Source organism: Hippoglossus hippoglossus, chromosome 13 (assembly GCF_009819705.1).
Source record: "Hippoglossus hippoglossus isolate fHipHip1 chromosome 13, fHipHip1.pri, whole genome shotgun sequence".
NCBI classification, from domain to species: Eukaryota; Metazoa; Chordata; class Actinopteri; order Pleuronectiformes; family Pleuronectidae; genus Hippoglossus; species Hippoglossus hippoglossus.
In genome coordinates, this window is record NC_047163.1 from 27,255,815 (window position 1) to 27,276,231 (window position 20,417).

Consider the following 20,417-nt stretch of genomic DNA (forward strand, 5'->3'; position numbering starts at 1 on the left):
AAGGCAAAAGTACAAGACTGTGTAGATGATTAATTAAAGAGTGAAGGAACTACACATTCCAGAAACAACTGCAAACCCACAAGCTGGCCCTTACTAACACTCTCCAGTAGCCAACATGACTTGACTTGCAGTGATTTTCACCCCTTTGCACGTTCTTTTCCTTATCTCTAAACAAACCACAGAATGTTAGAAAGGGGAATCATGGTTACTCTGAGGTAAACGAAACTGAACCATCCTATCGTAGCCGTCATGATGTTCACGGTTATGGTAAACATTTCCACGGTAAAAGCAAGATCCACCATTCAGAGACTTCGCTATTACACCTGCGGATTGTGGGTAGTGTCGTACTTCTCCTTGACATTGCGAAGAAAACACGTTTTTCTTGAAACACAGTTGATAAACAGACTTGTGGCTTCTACAGCAAAGATAATAAAATAATCAAAGTCAAAATCTCTGTTCAGAAAATGAATGGGATTTTTCTTCCCCGAAATCGTGTTATCTACCTATTTTTATTAACGCTCTTTACATCAGACTGGAATAAGTTATATGAAAACATAACATTTACCACATCCAATTAAAGCATCCAACTGACACAACAAAAAGTGGTTTCTATTGTCGAGCGAATCTCTCTTTGATGTTGGCCCTTTTCAGCTTTATCCATCCATCCATCCATCCCTTTTCCATGGCTGATTAGTAGCAGCCAGAGTGAGCTGAGACCAGCAGGTGACAACACAATCAGCTCCTCTGACTATGTCCTGCTGTTGTGTGGAAAATTGCTCATACCATCATCAAATCACAGTAACTAACGGTATGTTCGGCTGCTTCAGTGGCTCTTTATTTCTGATAAATAAGCTGCTCAATGAGGAGTAGGTGGCCGCTGTATTAGACCACAGTTGGTGTTACCGTGGTAACCGTGGGTGCTGCCAGAATCAACCCAGGAATTAAATCTTAAGGATTATGACTTTAAGGGAAGAGAACTAGGAAAGCAAAGAGTTCTGGAAAACTCCATCATTGTGGTAGTGAAGCAATACTAGAGTTTGTATGTGGTAACTCTATACATCCCTATTCCTCTCACCCCTGGACGTCATGATCTCTGATGACCTTTTGTTTCACACATCTCTTCAATAAGCAAAGAAACTGCAGCTGTGTGTAGGTGTGTGTGTGTGTGTATCATGAGAGCTGAGTGAGTGTGTGACCAGTATTCTTTGTTCAGTCATTGCAGTGAAATTATTTGCAGTGCACTTGCTGCATTTTTGTTGATGTGAAAACTTTCTGCCGTTGTCTGTTCAGGTATTTCTGCTCTTGCTGCTAATGCTAACTATCTGGTTCTATTTCTTGATCTAAAAATTCTGCTGACTTTGAGGATTCTTCTGAGAAAACAACTTCCACACAGCAGGTGTTTATACCAAACGTAAAGAAATCCATCATCATGAGAGCAGCAAAACAGCTATTCATTTACATTTAGGTGTCACGCTTTATTACAAAACCCTCCAAATATAAGGGTGCCTGGGAAGAAAGAAACCAGAGCCTTATTTCCTCACCTCTCACCCTCCCCTTCCTTCTCTATACATTCTATCTTTCATTCACTTTCCCTCCTTGCTTCAGTCTTCTGCCCTCTCTCTCCATTACTTCATTGTTTTCCAGTTCTGCTTTCACTGTTTGGCTTTCCTGCGGGTAATGCTGCACACCGGACCTCCACCCGGTCTCAGGAACTACATGCCTCCCCGGTTCCTAAATGTCGTCATGTTTTCCGAATCCTGTGCAGCAAACAAGTCTCGGAGTCAGGTTAGGAGGAAACTTGAAAAAGTTGAATTCCCTGCTAAGACGTCTAAGCCGACGACTATTCACTCAAATGACTTCTGAGAGCAGGTATAAAAATGTAAAAACAAGAACCGTAGCACATTATTTACATCAGAAGTTAACAAGAATGATTTGATGATTGTTGCTTTTTTCCAAAGATAGGTATCAGTCCAGTACATTAGTCCTCTATACTGCCCCCTCTGTTCCATCCATCTCCAAAATTGTCAGCCCATCATAGAACCATCAGCACTAAAGCGACAAAGTTCTTCAGGGTATTTAGAACATCGGGACATGATAATCGCAAAAACTGTCCGACTACAGTAAGGGATATGTATCATTTGAAAGGTTAAGCCATTCTAGCAGCTCAGCTCTTGGGATGTCTTGGTCCATCATCAACAAGTCAAAGTTTCAGTCGTTCAAGACTTTGATTTATGAAAGTAGGAATGGAGTCAATTGTTTTTTGCAGGTTTACCAACGTTTACATAAACCATTCCTGCTGATTTTTGTGTAAAGGAAGTATAAATGTGAACATGCCAACTCACTAAAGTAAAATAGTAAATGCCATCAGTATAACATGACATCAACATGTTTACATTGTCAAAGTGCAGCCCCACAATTATTTATGTATTTTTATCCTCAATATTTTAACAACAGAAAATACACTTTTGAAAACTTGAAAGAAAGAAGCAAACTTTTGGTCCTTGTCAGTTTTTGAAACTGTATGGAAACTTTTTGGTAGGAACTGAATAGTATTGAGGTACTAAAAAGTATTTGAATCTTGGTGTGTGTGAACACTGATTTGAAGAAAACTCACATTATTCAGGATACCAGCTGATACAAGCAATGACTTTCTTTACACTATGTGGTAACTGCACCTCTTTTTAATCATTGTTTAATCTCATTTTCTCTCCTTTCTTTTTTGGTACTGATTCTTTACATGTTCATGTTTCTCTCTCCCGTGAGCTCTGTTCTGCCTTTAGTCGTCTTGGTCCTCTCACAGACGACAGATTGAACCACATCTGAGAGACGCAGAGAAAGCGGGAGAAAGTGGAGGGATTTGATCATCCAGCCGGCCTGTGAACAATGGCAGCTCTCTCCTTGACCTTTACATCGCCCCGGGCACACTCGCAGAGCTCAGATGTCACACTGTTTATATAAACCTCGACTAACCTGCTGCTTTCAATGCACCACAGTGCACAGGATGGAGCACGGATGGTAATGATGATGATGTTAAGATATAGCAGTCATCTAACCTGCATAATCAGGCCTGATGAGTTTGACAGTGTTAACACCACACTGGTATGTTTGTGTTGTACCAGTGCAGCTTCATCATTAACGATTCTTCCATACTTTAAAAATGTTAGTGTGTCTCCATGGCAACTGTAATTAAAAAGACAGTACCAGATCATGGATTAAGAGCGTTCAACTCCACATGGTTACACATACAGTGCAGTAAATCTGCCTTCATAAGCATCAAGTTTAAACTACATCACAATTAAGCATGTTTATTATACTTCTAACATGTTTAATAACTTAGAAATGAAAATAATTACCCAATAAAAAACAAAAATAAAAAAGCACAGTTTTGATCATTGTTCAATTGTTTGAGAATATAATAAATGTAAAATCTGAAAAGCATTTCCAGAGCCACAGAAGACATGATGCAACTGCTTTCAGAATCTGTGTGTTATAAAATGTGCAGTGGAAAACTTTGTGTGTAAAATTGGTGGTGTGGCCCTTTAAGAACTGCATTAATCCACAGACACTAAAAAAGAACCAATACAAAGTCTCACTTCTGATGGATATCAAAGCTCATAAAACTATTATAACACTGCTCAAAGATTATTTTCCTCTTTTTATGATTTAGCAGGCTTACATGTAGTAGCTCTTCTTCCGACTGGACGGGATTCAAAGAGCTAATAAACAAATCGTGTCCCAGAGCGCTTAAACCAACTGGAGATGAATATTTGTGTATGTAAAATCCATGTTCAACTTGTGAAGATGAGAACAGATAAGTGTAGCAGTCAGAGTCATGTCAGAGAAAAAAAAGAGCTTGTTTTTTGTTCTGTTCCACATTAGTGTGAAACTTCTGCAACAATAACCAAATGAGTGAGGCGTACGGTTCTGATAAAGGAACTGTTTACTCGCAGAGGGTTTCACTATTTTAGTCTGCATTTTTCTACCACTCAGTTGTCTGGCTCTCATTTCTCCTCTTCCCTCATCCATTCTGCACTTGCTGGTAGAAAGAATTGATTTTTGAAACATTCATTTTGCCCTTGTGAAAATAAAGCAAGGCCATTGCGATGCCAAGTGTGACATCAGAAACTTTTCAGGAGTTGACGGGGTCCTGTTGGTGTTGACGGAACCAACCATGGGTTTTAGGAAGTGGCCAGCAAATCATAACTAAAATCTTCATAGCTAAATCTTACTTTCAGTGACTACATTTACATGGAGAGTGGACACAGAACAAGTCTGAATAAGACATAAACGGCATTTTCTGATTACCTTAACCAGAGTAAGTGAGCAATAATCAAATCAAGACGTGAAGTATTCTGACCTTCGTCACATTATTTCGACATCTATACATCTTATAATGTCCTATTGGAGTTTTCACAGTATTTTGTGTCATCAACATAGGGAGAGTTGTAGCTTTTGCAAATTTGGAAAGAAAAGACCCAAAATGGTATACAGTGACATCAAACATTGAACTATTTCAGGTTGGGGTTTTAAAACAGGCAGAATAATGTTGGACGTAATGATGTGAGTCATAATCAGGCTTTGCACTGTAACATGTAAACGGGAATATGAATTAAATAGTATTTTAGCAACTCATGTAAACACCATTGTTAAAATAATGTCTTATTCAGATTAAGGTCAATAATCTGAATTTGGTGTCCATGTAAACAGAGTCAATGAGATTGAAGACAGTGAAAGAGAATGCCCACGTTAAAAATAAACCTCTACTCTATGTCACCATGTGAGTAGCAGGTGTGATTAAACACAGACAAATCAACGCTGAATGATTTTCCCATGTCGCACTTGTAAAGGATCCAAGCTAAATATTGACACTTTGACAATGATTACCATAGAAACAACAACCCCTCTAGACTTAGAAGAGACTGTGAAATCACCCTGCAGAGCAGTCAGACAGGTGGGACGAGATGGCTGAGTTTCCGGTATCCGCAGACATGAACCGGCCTACGTGAGGACATGTGGGCCAAAACAACACAAGCAGCATGGGCGAGGTTCAATGTCGTACTGTTTCACTATGCCACTTAAGAATCACCATGGTTAAGTCCTCAGCAAGTCACTACCTTCATGCATTCCAGTCTGCTCGGGGTGTGCCACTTCATAGCTTAGCCTGAGTGCTGATCTCCTTGGAGGGGGCAGTAAATGAAGGGAGTGGGAGTAAAAGTAAAGATAATATACCTACTGTGGATTAACGCAAGTACCGGGTTTTGTGACAACTATCATTTTGTGTCATTGATCAATACCGTAATGCTGCTGGTGCCAAAATCACCTTCAGTAGAATGTAGCTGACTTTAAAGAACATATTAATACATTATCCTAAATATACTAATCTGACAGTTGAGTTTCACCTTGGTTTCACTGAGACTGGCTGGAAACACAGAAATTCTAGCTTCAATGGACTTTAATCCTTTACTTTTAACAATCATATCACATATTGATTATAAGTTATGAGACAAATATAAGTTAGTCAGTTTGAAAGACTTAGCAGCTCTAACTTACCTGATTCCTACGATTCTCCATGGAGGAAAAGCTTTGATTTGTTTAAGCCATTATTCCAGGTAGAATAAACTGGTTCACTGTGCCCTTCAGCAGCTTTTACACTTGTCGCACCTCATCGTGTCTTAGTGCCGAACAGAGACGGAAGTGAGTCCTACATAAACTACCTATTGAACTGAAGTCAGATGCCCAGCAGGCAGTAATGACGGCTGTGTTAGAAATCTGTCTGCATTGCATTGCCCTGACAAATCTGTCAGTCCTCCATCACACACGCACGCACATGCACGCAAACACACGCACGCACAGATTTGTAGAAGGAAGAGGTAGCTCGTAAAAACAAGCAGTTCCTTATGGATGCACATGTATGTGTCAAAACGTGTAGTTTCTCTAAGTTTAACTGGAGGTGTTCTGCTAAAGAATGAGTTCCAGTGTGTAATATAGTATTCGTTATCAGTGAGAGAAAATGCATGCAGCACCACAGAGGATACATTGTCATGATCAGTGATACTCCAGCACACACTTTTTTCATTAACATGCTCACTCTTACTCTCGCTGAATGCCAAAGAATGCTGCCCGGCCACACAACACCCCCATGTGATTGCCTCGCCCTGGGGCGGTGTAAGCACGCACGCACGCGCACACGCGCACACACACACACACACACACACACACACACACACACACACACACACACACACACACACACACACACACACACACACACACACACACACACACACACACACACACACACACACACACACACACACACACACACACACACACAGCAATGAGGACACACCTTCTTGCATATTAAATAAATACAAATAGATCTAACATCAGCATGACAAATACAGAGTCACGGTGAAGAAGGATGCTGAGATCAAGGAGGAGACTGACTAAAATACAGCGAAGATACTCAGTGGTGAAACTTCTCTCTTTCACCTGTGAGTCTTACCTGTGTCCTTGAAGTTCAAGAGCACACTATCAAGGTTGTTACGCAATTCAGATGCCCCGGACGGTGCTTTGATACTAATAAAACAAACTCGATCCTGCACTTCAATAGCCTGGCCAGAGAAAAACCCATCTCCCACGCAACTCCTCACTCTTCACACTCTTTAATGCAAACCTGCTTGTGTAGATAAGAGACTCCTGTCTAACACTAAACCATAAATAGTGTCCTGATTTCTCCGACATTCCGACTGACTTTTTCTGCAAGACAAACGAGTGGCTGGTGGAGGGGGGTCTTACCAGAGGTCTGTACTTCATGGCTCCTGCCCTGCTCTCTAGTGATGTGGACAGGGATTTTCCTTTCCAACCGAGCCGATCGTCCAGCTATAAGAATATGGCCTCCAGCGCCGCGCCACGACCACTATTTAGCCGAGAGTTTGTTTTTAGAAGCTCTCCCCTCGGTCCTGAGAGCCAGCTGCCATAGCTTCTCCTCTTACTGCTGCTCACAGACACTTACACACCTCACTCTCTCTCCCTCACCACTCATTCACCCACTTTTCTTCTCCCTCCCTCCCTCCCTCCCTCCAGAGGAAATAGTCCCCATGTAGGGTGACACATAACCCACCCTCCTTCCTTCTCTTTCCTTTTTTTCCCTGTCGACCTCTCCTCACTCCAACAGGCACTTACACTGTAAAACGTACCCCGATTCCTCTTTTCTTGCTCTCCCTCTGCCCTTCAAAGAAGGGAGACGATAAGAGAGCCAACACATCTATCACACATCAAGTCCTAATCCCACCTGGACAATAAAAAAGGATGAGATAGGAAAAATGTGTCCTGATGCCAAAGGGGGTGTGTAGTCTTCATCCAAGCATGGTTATGTGAAAAGGGGAAACTCTTGAGTAGTAAGCGTAGTAGGAGCCAATAAATAATCATCTGTTTGAGCCAAAACAGTTTCCTCTTCCTTCCCTCCTCCATCTTTTCCTTCACTCCCTGCTTCCCCTCTTTGAGATTAACAAGCTGAAGCAGAAACCAGACAGGCAGCCAACAATCCCACCGTCAGCAATATGGCCGCATGTAACATACTGCCACACCTGCATGTATACAATGATGCCCGCATGCATGCACAAGGAGTCTCCATCATTAGTCCAACATCATTACAAAGAGTGTAATTACTCTAGACCAGTGTTGTACGCACGCAGGCACGCACACACACACACACACACACACACACACACACACACACACACACACACACACACACACACACACACACACACACACACACACACACACACACACACACACACACACACACACACACACACACACACACACCCCTTGTTGCAGATCAAGGGCCAATGCATGTGCTTGTTAACACTAATAACAACTGACATCCAACAGGCGATGGCCATGTGTTTCTCAGAACAAAGAGGAGGACAGGTTTGCACTACAGTAGCTGGATTAATACGCAGACATTAATGAGGGCTTGTTTGAAGTGTGTGCTTAAAGGCAGAGCCACCTGTTAGTGGGCTTACAGTGTGTTTATTACTGTGTGTCTGTGAACTTCAGGTTTAGCTGAGGTGAGAAAGAGTTTGATATTTTGTAATACACATTCGCTTTCTTCACAAGAGTTACAGTAGATCAGATCAGATCAAAAGATCGATACATCACAATCTTTACACGCAATTTAGCGGGGGTAGATGTTTTTTTTAAATGCGAGTAAACCGCTACAAACGTATTTGACTCTTTTCTACTTTTATTCATCAAATTCACCCCGAAAAATGAGGCGCTCTCTCACCTCGCTTTCTTGCCAAATTAGTGTGTTGACCCAAGTGTCATGTTGCCATCACTGCAGATCCGAGGTGGAGCTGATTAAAACCTGCGTCTACTGTAGAGTCATTTGACCCGGGAGTTAACTCAGATTGTATCCAATCCCATTGCAGACAAAAGTCACATGTTAGTAGGTGTTGGTGGTTTTTTTGTCCAGAGGAAAAGGGGCTTGTCTGTTTCAAGTAAATGGTGCTGTAGGTGGGGAATGTTACCTTAGCTTAGCATAAAGAATGGAGGCAGGAGGGAGGAGCTTGCCTGTTTCCAGTTTTTATGCTATGCTAAGCTAACAACCACCGGCTGTAGCTTAGTATTAAATAGACAGATATGAGAAAAGGTGAGAAAGAGTCTCATTTGTCTCATCTAACTCTCTGTGAAAAAAGGTCAATATGTGTATTTTACAAAATGTTGAATTAATCCTTTCCTGTACTGAGATTCAGTGCAGTATAACTATTCATTAAGAGAAATTAAAACAGTATGAAATTAAAACGGTTTATGGACAAACGGGGAACCATGAGACATGTTTAGGACAAAGTGGGACATTCTGGTCTATGGAGGCTACAAGCTGCAGCTTCAAAGAGCAGAGCAAAAGAAGGAAAGCCAGGTTTTACAGGCCTCATTAGGATGTATTGCTCCTTCCTGCAGATCTAAGAGAATAGGCCCAAAAATTTAATTGAATAGGGGTTGTTGGTAGTTTATATTCCATATCTCATGTTCCAGCTTAGCTGTCCTCATCATCTACCTACAACAACCTGTAGACGGCAGACTTTATACCAGTACCGCTTGTGTAGTCTCAATATGATGAGAGACGTAAAGAAAAACAGAAAAGGGAGCTGGCGGTGAAAGGGAGAGAAGCTGGAAATGAGGGAGGAAAGAATTCTCTTGTTTTAGAAATCTGAACTGCAGTCACCTACATTTCACCTTAGTCAGATGACTTGTTTTATTCACATTCCTAAAACTCACCAATTTTCAAAAAGATGAAGTGAAACCTGGCTCCTCACAACAGCTCAAACCCACCAAGCCATGACACATTATTAAAAGCAGCAATAAATAGATTGAGTGGGCTCATACAGGCAGCAGGATTAACCTTCATCTTTTATTAAAGAGATCATAGGGACAATATAGGAAATCCATGCTCCATGATAACTGAAGACACACACACATTCTTTCTCCTCCACACTGCCCTCTTCTGGCCACCTCTAACAAAGTGAAACTCAATAATGAGCTATGAGGGTTTTGCTGAGGCAGACATCAAAATGCCTGAAAATAACTTCATCCTCAGCTCCCTGTGTGATCGAGGAGGCAAGGGAAGACACACACTTTCGACCAGACTCAGCAGTGTACAGACTCTTCACACTTCTTTGATCTCTCTCTCTCTCTCTCTCTCTCTCTCTCTCTCTCTCTCTCTCTCTCTCTCTCTCTCTCTCTCTCCCTCCCTCTCCCTCTCTCTCTCTCTCTCCCCCCCCCTTTGCCAGTATAATCAGAGCCCCCGCTGCAGGAATCTGAGTAATGTTTTCCAGACGCTCTCTTGCTCTCTCTCTACCTTTCTGCGTGTGTCCTTCTCTCTCACCACAGTGTGAGAGCACACTGGGCAGACAGCAGGAAACAGGCAGAGATAAAGGAAAATATAGTGGGTTACAGTCATTCAACACATCAACCACAATCATTTGTTTATCGGTGTGTGTTAATGTCTCTGGCAGAAAATTACTTTTTTGGCAAGTGAGCAGACAAAGGTGTGTGTATTAGTGTGTGTTTCTGCAGGGTCATGCTGAGGCAGCATATTTATGCTGAGTTGGGGGGAGGAGGGGCTGTATCTGACTCCCAGTATCTCCCTCAGCTGTCAGACTTTAACCCTTTCTTATCCTCTATCTTATCCCAACTGACACTTACAATTCTATTCGGCGATACTAGATAGATAGATAGGTGCCTGAGCTGGAGCAGACACCGCAGAGACTGGAACACATTCATCGGAAGCACTGTTGCATTATGGCTCCATATATATTATATTATATGTGTTGGGTTTCCCCACACTGCTGACTCGTCAATGTGTCATCTATCTTGAGCGAAATTAAACTAGTCGTAGTTTCCCCTCTCGATATGCAAATGATCAAGACTGTAATCTGTGTTCATAACGACCAAATTATGTTGTTTCTACCCAGTCTGAGTTAACAGATGATGAAACTGAGTCAGTGTCGGTGTTTCTGCGTGTCAGTCCATATGACATGATTGGTTGTGTTGTATATTGGGTTTTCAATCAAAGTTTTATTCTCAGCTTCAGAATATATGTGACAGAATAACATACTATCACCTGCCTAATAATTGTATGGAAACTACCTGAAAGTCCTTATGACCTTCACACACTAAATGACAGCATATAACAATATGTCCTTCTGACCTTTATGACTCTGGGTCAATAATTGATATGATTTCAAAGCACTTTTATGGACATAAAGCCATGGAAACAATTAAACATTGTTTTACATTTGGCCAGCACTGCAAAAAGCAAGTGCATGAAATGTTGGCACAGGATTGTGTTTTTTCTGTTTGAGGTCTGAGCTTGATGAAGATTTATTGACTTCACTATTTACCAAATATTGTATGTGCATGTTTGTGTGTGTTGGGCTTTTTAGAAAAGCCCAAAATGTGTATAATTACCTCGATAGACCTCCATTCTTGCTACAGCCTTTCCTATAACACGCACAAACCACTTTGGGGGAACCACCAAATTAAACATCATGTTGTTTTAGTTGAGGGAAGGAAAAAAAGCTCAAATCCCACTGACCACATTCAGGGGAAATTCATGTGACCTTGACTCCGTGGGAAATCAGAAGTGGGAACTTTACTTTCGCCTCTCTCTCTCTCTCTCTCTCTCTCTCTCTCTCTCTCTCTCTCTCTCTCTCTCTCTCTCTCTCTCTCTCTCTCTCTCTCTCTCTCTCTCTCTCTCTCTCTCTAAATTCCTCTTTCCTCTCTCACTCCCTCTCCAGAAGAGTTTGCTCAGAATGATCTTGGATATATATAGTAATTTTCCACTCTCCCTGCATTACCCATACAGTCCAGAAATAAGGGCTGGGAACGTGTCATTATGTAACATCCTGCCACACCAATAGCTCATATTTATTAGGAGCTAATGGCAAACTGCACCATACTGCACTGGTTCAGCTCGGCCTGTGGAAGACTCATTTGCATCACTGTCCTCTCTCGTTTGAAGCTCAAGCCATTTCAGCTTAACACAGTGTTATGTGGAAATGTTGTGTAATCTTCCCTTTACACTATTACTCCACATCAGCTTGTCTTTGCCTCATTCATTCATTACACAAATGGAATCTACAAAGTAATTCAACTAAATGTGATGTCTGCAGCAGCTGCTCCGTGTACAAAAAACAAAAGAGAACTCTTACCACACATGGTGTCTTACCCTCTGGGTACCCACAATGCAGCATGTCGCCATACAATCTGAATGCTAACACTCGAGTCTCAAGCTTTATTACAGCATCCTGGAAGTGTTAGATTGAATTGTGTCAAACTGTGTGCTCACACCAATCACATTTACACCAAACATTTTGTCATATGACTTGCATATTTTTACAAGTGCAACAAACCAATGGTGGACATACTAATTCTAAACATGTTGTGTATGTGGAGTATGATGATTCTTCATTTCACAAACCATGGGTCTAACAACATCTAAACATACTACAGAGGCATGAAAACAATTTAGTTTTCCAATATAGTATAGACCATTGTATTGTTTTTCTCACTCATCAATCAGATATTGGTCTTTATTAGTTATATTAATTCTATCACAGCAGGCCCCTAAATCCATGTTTAGCACCTAAGCAAGGTCTAACAAGAATCTGACCAGTACACAGAATATATTTTTGGAAAAAGAACCTGATAATGCCACTGAATCAAGGCTGCGAATGGGAATCAGAGTCAGGAGAGAGAATCTGTATTGTGAGATTAAGAGTTGAGTACACTGGATTGGTGAATTCTTAATAAATATCATGATCAGTGTTGCACAAATTCGAGTTTGATCTACTTATTTAAAAAGGTACGCTATGGAGATATTGACCACTAGTATTGCTATAGAGCGGTGGTTTTATGAGTGGATCTGTGTTTTGTGTTTAACATACACACACAAGTCCACTGATCAAAAGGTGGTGGCAGGAAACGTAGCCATGCGACAACATGGTAGTGAGGATGAAGACCCTGAAATAAGAGCATTATATTTTGGAGGGTAAGGGAGTTTGTTATTTGACTAAATATCCTGAATACATAAGTGGTCTTAAGCAAAAATCAGCCTTCAAAAGCATAAACCAGTGAAATTCTAGTGTAAACCTTGATACGTAGGATTAGCATAATTATGGGAGGAGGACTTTACCACAGTTGTGTCATACAGAGAACACCCTTCATCACAAACCTGCAAGCATTCATTTCTCGCTGATGCTAAAGGTTTCATCAGACTGACAAATCCCAAGTGCTATGGATACTGATATGCTAGGCTATGACATCAGTAATACAACATGGGACCAGTCCTCCAGCTCAGTGAACCAAAATCATTCTCCCCACCACTACAATTAGCCTGGGAGTGAACGATAAAAATTTGCACAGCTTAAATTAAGACAAGACAGGAAAATAATAAGATGTTAAGATTTCGGTTTCATTGTTTAAATCTGCTGAAGAAACAAACAGAACTCTGCAATTACATCAACTATCAGACATATATATGGTCCATGATGACCCCACCCATCACTATAACAACATACCCTACAATTACTTTGCATGTCATCTAAAACTTCAGTCCCAGTGGGCAGAATTACGCTATAGCTGGCTTTTAACCAAAGCCAATATGTCCGCTCCTCTGAGCAGAGTTACGTTAAAGAAACACATATAATTTGGTCGTCATGTGATGACAGACGGTCCAGCGATTAACCGAGAACACCATGTCCCTGGTAGATCATTGGCTTAAGGGCTGGGATACCAAGAGATAATAATCAACTATGCCGCAATAAGGAAATAAGCAGTGATATCAGTTCAAAGCTACGTGGAAAGTAAAAGGGATGAGCTGCAATCAGGTGAGTCCATATTGTGTTTCCCTCTAAACGTGAACACACTGCAGGACTATATGACTCTATCATGCAGTCTCCTCCATTTGTCTGACTGTTTCTGTGCATTGTTACTTCCCAGCAGGCCTGGCTCTCTTCCTGACACTCCACAGGTTTATTCAACCATAACAAAGCCGGTCTTGTAATCGGTAGTAATAAAAGTCATTAAAACTGCTTTCACAATAAATATAACGTGAACTTTTGGCCTTTCTCTGCTGCCTGGTACAGCTGTCAATGCGAGCTGTGAGACAAGAGCCAGAGGAGGATCAAACCTTAACCCTCTGGCTACAAATCAGAAAGGAAAAAAAGACCAAGTTTCCCTTTTAAACCATTAAATACCTGCGTTAAGCCGTGGTAAATCTGCACCCCTCTCCCTAAACTAAAACACATTCATCCTGACATTAGCCAGACTGTCGTCCTCTCACCATCTCCTTCCCCTCACCTTTCACTTTACCTCTCTCCCACGCTCTTCTTTCACTTATCTCACTCCTTCATCATGATCATACTCAATCTATCATTAGCCATTTTCAAACATGAACTCCAGAGGATGTCCGCAGAGTTGGGTCTCCTCCGGAGGTTGCCTTTCACACATGAACACAGCGGTAGATTTTCTGCTTAGACGTGTTCACAACGACACAGAATGTTCAGGTGAGGGGTGGTGCAGCAGGCAGAGACAGAACGTAACAAATAATTCTGCTGTAGAGATCATGTGTTTTTGTTTTTGTTTCATCCTGAGATATTTGTTTTCTTTGTGTTTTAACATTCACGCACTGAACTCTGGAGATTCTCCGCACTTTCTCCAGAGGAGGTGCATGTATGAACTCAAATGTCTGAGTGAGAGCCTCAAGATTATCTGTGGACTTTTTCCGCCTGGCCCCAAAGTATTAAGTCCACAGAAAGTCGAGAGAACCCGACGTGAGAACACAGCAAGGGACCTGGATTCACTGCGAGCAAGTGGGGGGGTTGATGATGCAACAGATGCAAAAATGAATAAGACTAAAAGAAAACAAATATCTCCTGGTGACAAAGCGGGGGCCATACACGTAGAAGACACTGACGAAGATGTCTAGAGAGTTTGTTGTGATAACGGCCGACGCCAGTGTCTGTGTGAATAATGCGTAGGATTTGTTGCTGTTGTGAATGTGTGAATGTGAATGAACCACCTGCTGGGTTTTGCATGTGTGAAAAGCAAAATGCGGGTAAAGCCCTTTCATATCTGAAAACGGCCATAGAAAGGTCATCAGCATCCCATTCTATCACAGTGAATCCTGTGAAGGATCTCCTGATGTGTTCTCACATAGGCCCCTTCAGGGAAACTCTGGAGAAAGTCCGGAGGCTCTCACCTGGACATTTGCCTTCACACGTACTGCCCCTCCGGAGAATGTCCGTAACGTACAGAATTCAGTGCCTGTCTGAAAGAAGCTGTACAGTTACACCTGCTGAGTTATGTTGCATAATATCAACTATTTAAAACTAAGTCCTGCATCAGCCTTCAGTGGATATATAACCCAATCCGTAGATTTAAATTTTACAAAAAAAAAGTCAAGAGGAATAGGAGGGAAGAATCCAAAATTAGCCAATGAGGCAAGAGACCAAAGACGGGAAGACAAAGAAAAAAATCAAGAGAAAAAGTAAATGGCAGTGTGGGGCGGCTGTGATGTCAGAGCGAAAGAATGTGAGCCATGTGGGCGGCAAACAAATCTGGAAACAGAAGAGAGGGCAGAAGAGACAGAGATACGATGAAAGAGAAGTATCGAAAAAGAGGATGAGAGGCAGGATGTTAGTGACAGATGGTGAAAGTGTCACAGTGAGGAGATATTAACATATCAAATAAAGTGTGTGTGTGTTCTCTGACATAACTCGCAGTCAGTCAGTTTATAGTGGCACAGCACTGTATTGACACAAGGGGGATCCCATGGGCCAAATACACTCACTCAAACTGTTCCCATTTCTCTCAGCCTTCTTACTGTGCCTCGCTCTTTCTGCCCTCACTGCTCTGGGTGTGTGTGCGTGCATGCGTGCGTGCGTGCGTGCACCCGACCATAGCAGAGTTAGATGTTTCCACTGTGAACAGATGTGACACCGAGACACAAAAGAGTAAAGCAGCAGGCTTGAAATTAAATTAATAAGGGAAACCAAGTTGTAGGTTCTTTTTTTTTTGTTTAATTCAGACTCACACCAAATAAGGAGACACTCCCTGTCCCTCACACACACATATACACACCCACTTTTCCACTGTGGCTGCACTTTGGTCATGCAGGCATTTCCTAAAGAGTCTAGCGTCTTCCATAAAGACAAAATCCTCAGCTGAGCTGGGAAAGCGGATGAACCAGGGGAGGTTACTGATTGTGTGGATGAATGGAGGTGGGCCACATGTCCATTCAAGCCTTTACTGGAGAGTTACAACACACTGGTTCCTCGGCAGAACTATCAGACTGGTAATAACCTCATAGGCTCTAAATTAACAGCCTATTTTAAACTTGAGGTTTTCACAGCTGCTGAACGTGGTTTAAGTTTGACACATGTCGACACACATAGAGGTACAGAAGTGATTCTATAGATAGTCAAAGAGTAGCTTCAGAAAGTATTCAGGCCCCTTCACTTTTAGCACACTTTATTGTGTTGAGGATTCACATCTTAAATGAAAGTGTTTTTGCCCATCAATCTTCATCTAAATTCAATAACTTTTATCTTTCTTTCAGAAAACTATTCTGTGTTTATAGTAATACTTCAAACTGTGGTCAGGTGCATCTGCTCTAATTTTCCTGTATGGAATGTGCCCGGAGCCTGGCTGTGGCAAACTGAACTGAATAGGACATAGTTTCGAAAGATATACCTGTCTATATAAAGTCCCCCAATCCACACTGCATTTCAGGATAAAGAGGTCCGAGTAACTCTCTGTAGACCTCTGTGATGAACCTGTGTTGAGGTACAGATCAGGGCGAGTGTGTGTGCGAGTCTCTACTCTCCCAGTCTACAGGGCAGGTGGTGACTTGCTGAGGGAAGGAACTCAAAACATTGTCAACATTCTGTTTCTCCAACCCATGTTCCCACGATTTTCTACCTGCAGTGCGTATCTTCCCTGCTACTGGTCCGGTCTCTCACTTGTCCTTCACTGCCTCTTTGTTCTTTTCCACACCTCCCCATCTTTTCTTATACTTGTTCTGTCTCTTTTACATCTCTACTCTCCACTCCTATGGACAGAGGGCCTGTAGGTCTTATTTTATCTGCAGCAGGCCTTATATGGAGAGGAGCGCTGGCTGTAGGTTAAAACAATGTTGGCCTGGCTGCACTCTGCAGCCCAGCCCATGATTCAGACCCGAATCTGGATTACTTAATATAAATGTGCTTTCATAGGGGGACTGTTGGGCCTAGTTATATAATCCAATCATCAACTTCATGTTCCCAATGATAGACAAACTTCTAAGTAATCGCAATGATAGACGTACGGTGGCCCTGAGATCAACACATGGCAACTTAAGACAACAAATCCAAACGTACAAAACACATCCAAATTCAGACAGAATGAATGAATCTGCGATTGCACTAACAAGATAAAACAGAGGAGAGGAGTTGTTAATGCAGCTTATGTGTTCTTAAATGAATAGTGTCTTTTCTTCATGCTTTCAGGGCCACCATGCAGACAACAACATGCAGCCACTACTGTGAGGAATGCACAAAGTAAACATGGTAGTATTTCATCAGAGCTGAGTGACTGTAAAAAATGTGGGACCTATCAACATGTATCCAGAGCACAGTTATTATACAGCATCATAACAGCCTGAACCAAGTTGCTAAACTTCCAAACAGTCAGTTTCCTGTTTACTCCAAGCACTTCCTCTTAGCTGCTTAGACATTAATAACAGCTGAGCCACAGGACAAAATAAAACTAGACCATTAGAGAAAATAAATAAATGTTTTCCTCCCTATTTACATTATTTTAAAGCCATTTGTTTTATGTCCATCTGTGCCTCTGTTCTTTAGCTTCCATGTCATTTCCCTCTATTTTAATTTTGGGGGTATTAATCTGTAGTTTAGATAACAGGAAGGGGGTGTGCACACCTGCATGTGCACATACACACACATAGAAGTGTTCAGCTGTCCACACAGAGGGGCTGGGTGGAACATATAGTGCTTGGACCGGAGGCAAGAGCTTTTTGTTAAAAAGATGAAAAAAAATGGAAAAGACAGTAAAGAATTGAGAGGAAGTGTGACAGTTTGGAAAGATGGCTCCTCAGAGACCATCGGTTTCTCATTAAAGAGCTGTTGACATGTCAGGATCCAACTTAAAACTGACAAATGGATGGGAGTTTATACACGAACTGCTTCAACTCTGAGAGGAATCTCTGGAGAAAGTAACTTAACACAGACCATCTCCCAACACGAGAGGATAGCTCAGCAATTCGGTCTCAGACACACACTTAATTGTAACATCTCTGGAATCTGCACAGAGATTTATTACACAGGGTTGGGCTGTCGAGACATATACACAACTGCTCTAAAGGAGGGACACAAACATATGTTGGATGCTTTACTGAGAGGATTTCCATTGACTTCAGTCATACAACCTTCAGCTCCAATTTTAAAATAATTTTCATTGAATGTTTCCCACTTACACATGCACAAATGCACACAGTTTCCAGTGAAATGAAGGCTCTGACTGGACCAAACCAAAGAATCATAAAATGATGCTGCAGTGCAAACACACTACTGTTAAGGATGTTGCGGGTCAGCCAGCACCGACCAGTCAGCTACACATCCCGCACAACACACACACACACACACTATCCTCCCAGCAATCCCTGTGATGGTATGTGCAGTGTTCTTAACTATATCAATAAATAATAAACTGTAAGATTTCCATTTTACATTGAACAGTAAATTATGGGCTTGTGTCCTCTGTGAAGTTCACACCAGTGTCACACCCGCAACAATTTAATCCCACTGGGTACGGATATAAATGAACAGTTGTTCCAGCAGAAGATTCCTTCACACACGCACACACACACGCACACACACACACACAGTATAACCTAGGATTATTTGTGATTGTTGAGGAGGTATGCCACTTACTCAGCTGTGTTGAGGACAGAAATACCTTCATTAAGAAACAACTGGGAAATCCTGGTTGAGTGGGGGTTTGACATGCTGACCATGTAATTGTATTATTGCCAGTTTTTAAGTTTTTAAGAAATTTCACAATATGAGCAAGTCTGACAAAAACTTCTTAATACCAGTGAACATGTGTCTACAGCCTAGCAGCTCTGTAAGGCTGCTTTGACCAAAATGCTGAAGTCAGCGTGCTTATGTGTTCACAATGACAAAGCAACATGCTGATGTTGAGCAGGTATAATGTTGTCTATGTTCACATCATAGTCAAGAGTGTAAGCCTGCCAACATTTGTTGATTAGCACAAAACACTAAATACAGCTGACACTGGTGTTTTGCATATACTAATTCATAAAGAAAAGTGTTAGACAGAATAACATATTGGGCAAATCTAGAGTGTCCCATTTGTGAAAACTTTGACCTGCTGCTGGCACCAAATAGAAGTTGAGATATTCCACTTACAGCCAAAAATGTCAACCTGCTTTAGAGCTGCAGGGTGGGGAGATTCAGTATGACTCATCTCATGAGGACCATGAATGTCTGAACTAAATTTCAGCGCAATCCATGAGGTGGATTCAGTCTGGATCAAATTAAGATGATGGACGACCAACCAATCAAAAATGCAATTTCAAAGCAATGTTGCTAATCCTGCTAAAAATGAAATGTGAAACACACTTTTCAAACTGAAAATAAGTTTATTAACCAAAGCAGGAAAACCAGGACGTGCAGCCATGGAAAAGATTACAACACGGGTGAATATTAACCTCCTAAGCCAAAGAGTGAAGCAGTTTCCACAGGAGGTTAGCGCAACACTACAAGTGAGAGAGAGTGGTCTGATAAGGATTTCACATGGCACCAAGACAGCCTGTCCTTTATACACTTCACTATCTTTGTCAACTTTGTCATTTACAGCTCACTAAGGGCGTTACCCAGTGTTGCACCTTATGCATTCCGGGATACAAACCAGCAGATTTCCACCTTCAATATCAAATAGAAGGATAGAGTAGAGGAGTGGATGGATATTGCTTAGATATCAGTATTAGACATCAATCAAATTCTTATTTGCACCAGCCACTCTAATCTCATTCATCAGCTGTGTTTGCATTCCTGGCTGCTTTCTCTCTTTGCTTTCTTTGTGTTGGTATCTGATGCTTTCATGCTATATTTCCTTTTTCGTTTCTAAACCTCACAACACCACCCCAAGTTATATGACATGTCTATTATGCCCCATTTCTCACATTCTTCCTCTCGCTCTTATTTTATGTCAATCCTCGTCCTTCTCCTCTAAATCCCTCTCTCTTTCTCTGTCCAGGTCCAAGGCCACACCTTCCTGTACTGTGCTGACGTTATCAAAGCTCCATGGAAAGACCTGGTTAAAGGTTAACAAACAGTACTGAGTGAGAGAGTAAGCCCTTATAACCTTAACAATTAAATCATGAATAGGCGGCATTTAAATAGCACCATATTCCCGGCTGCCTAAATGATGCTGATGTTTGCTGTATTGTCCCCATAGGAAAGGCTATGGAAAACACACATAGACAGAGACTCAGTAAAGAACTCCTGCTGAATTGCAGAACTGGATTCTTCTTGATCTGCAATAAGCCCAAACAGAATCATGATGAAAATAATTGCTAAAGGCAGAAGTTGATGGATTAGTATGAATAACGTCAATGTAAGCTATATCCTGTTAGCAACTGAGCTAACTAGTGGACTGCTGGCTGTCCCACTCAGAGAGTTTGTTTTTTACTTTTTTATAAAATTAAATTATGTTGAATCCTGAGAACAAAATGTAAACAGCTCAGTAGTGGTCGACCATTAGGCTTTTCAATGGCCTATGTTGATATTCAGATGGCCTGTATATGAATATTATGCTGTTCG

General features: G+C 41.6%; 1 protein-coding gene across 4 annotated transcripts in view; it reads right to left on the minus strand.

Annotated features, from left to right (window-relative positions):
- LOC117772536 (unconventional myosin-Ic-like) overlaps positions 1–20,417 on the minus strand; it is a 57,300-nt gene that overhangs the window by 25,694 nt on the left and 11,189 nt on the right. The window contains exon 1 of one of the 4 annotated variants that reach the window (XM_034603746.1): positions 6,799–7,016. The exons of 2 other annotated variants lie outside the window; for them this stretch is intronic. In XM_034603746.1, coding sequence (XP_034459637.1) covers positions 6,799–6,816 — 18 coding nt within the window. In that variant the 5' untranslated portion in view covers positions 6,817–7,016. Of the gene's footprint in view, positions 1–5,550; positions 5,701–6,798; positions 7,017–20,417 lie in introns of those variants that run through there. One more of the 4 variants, XM_034603745.1, reaches the window with a different exon arrangement.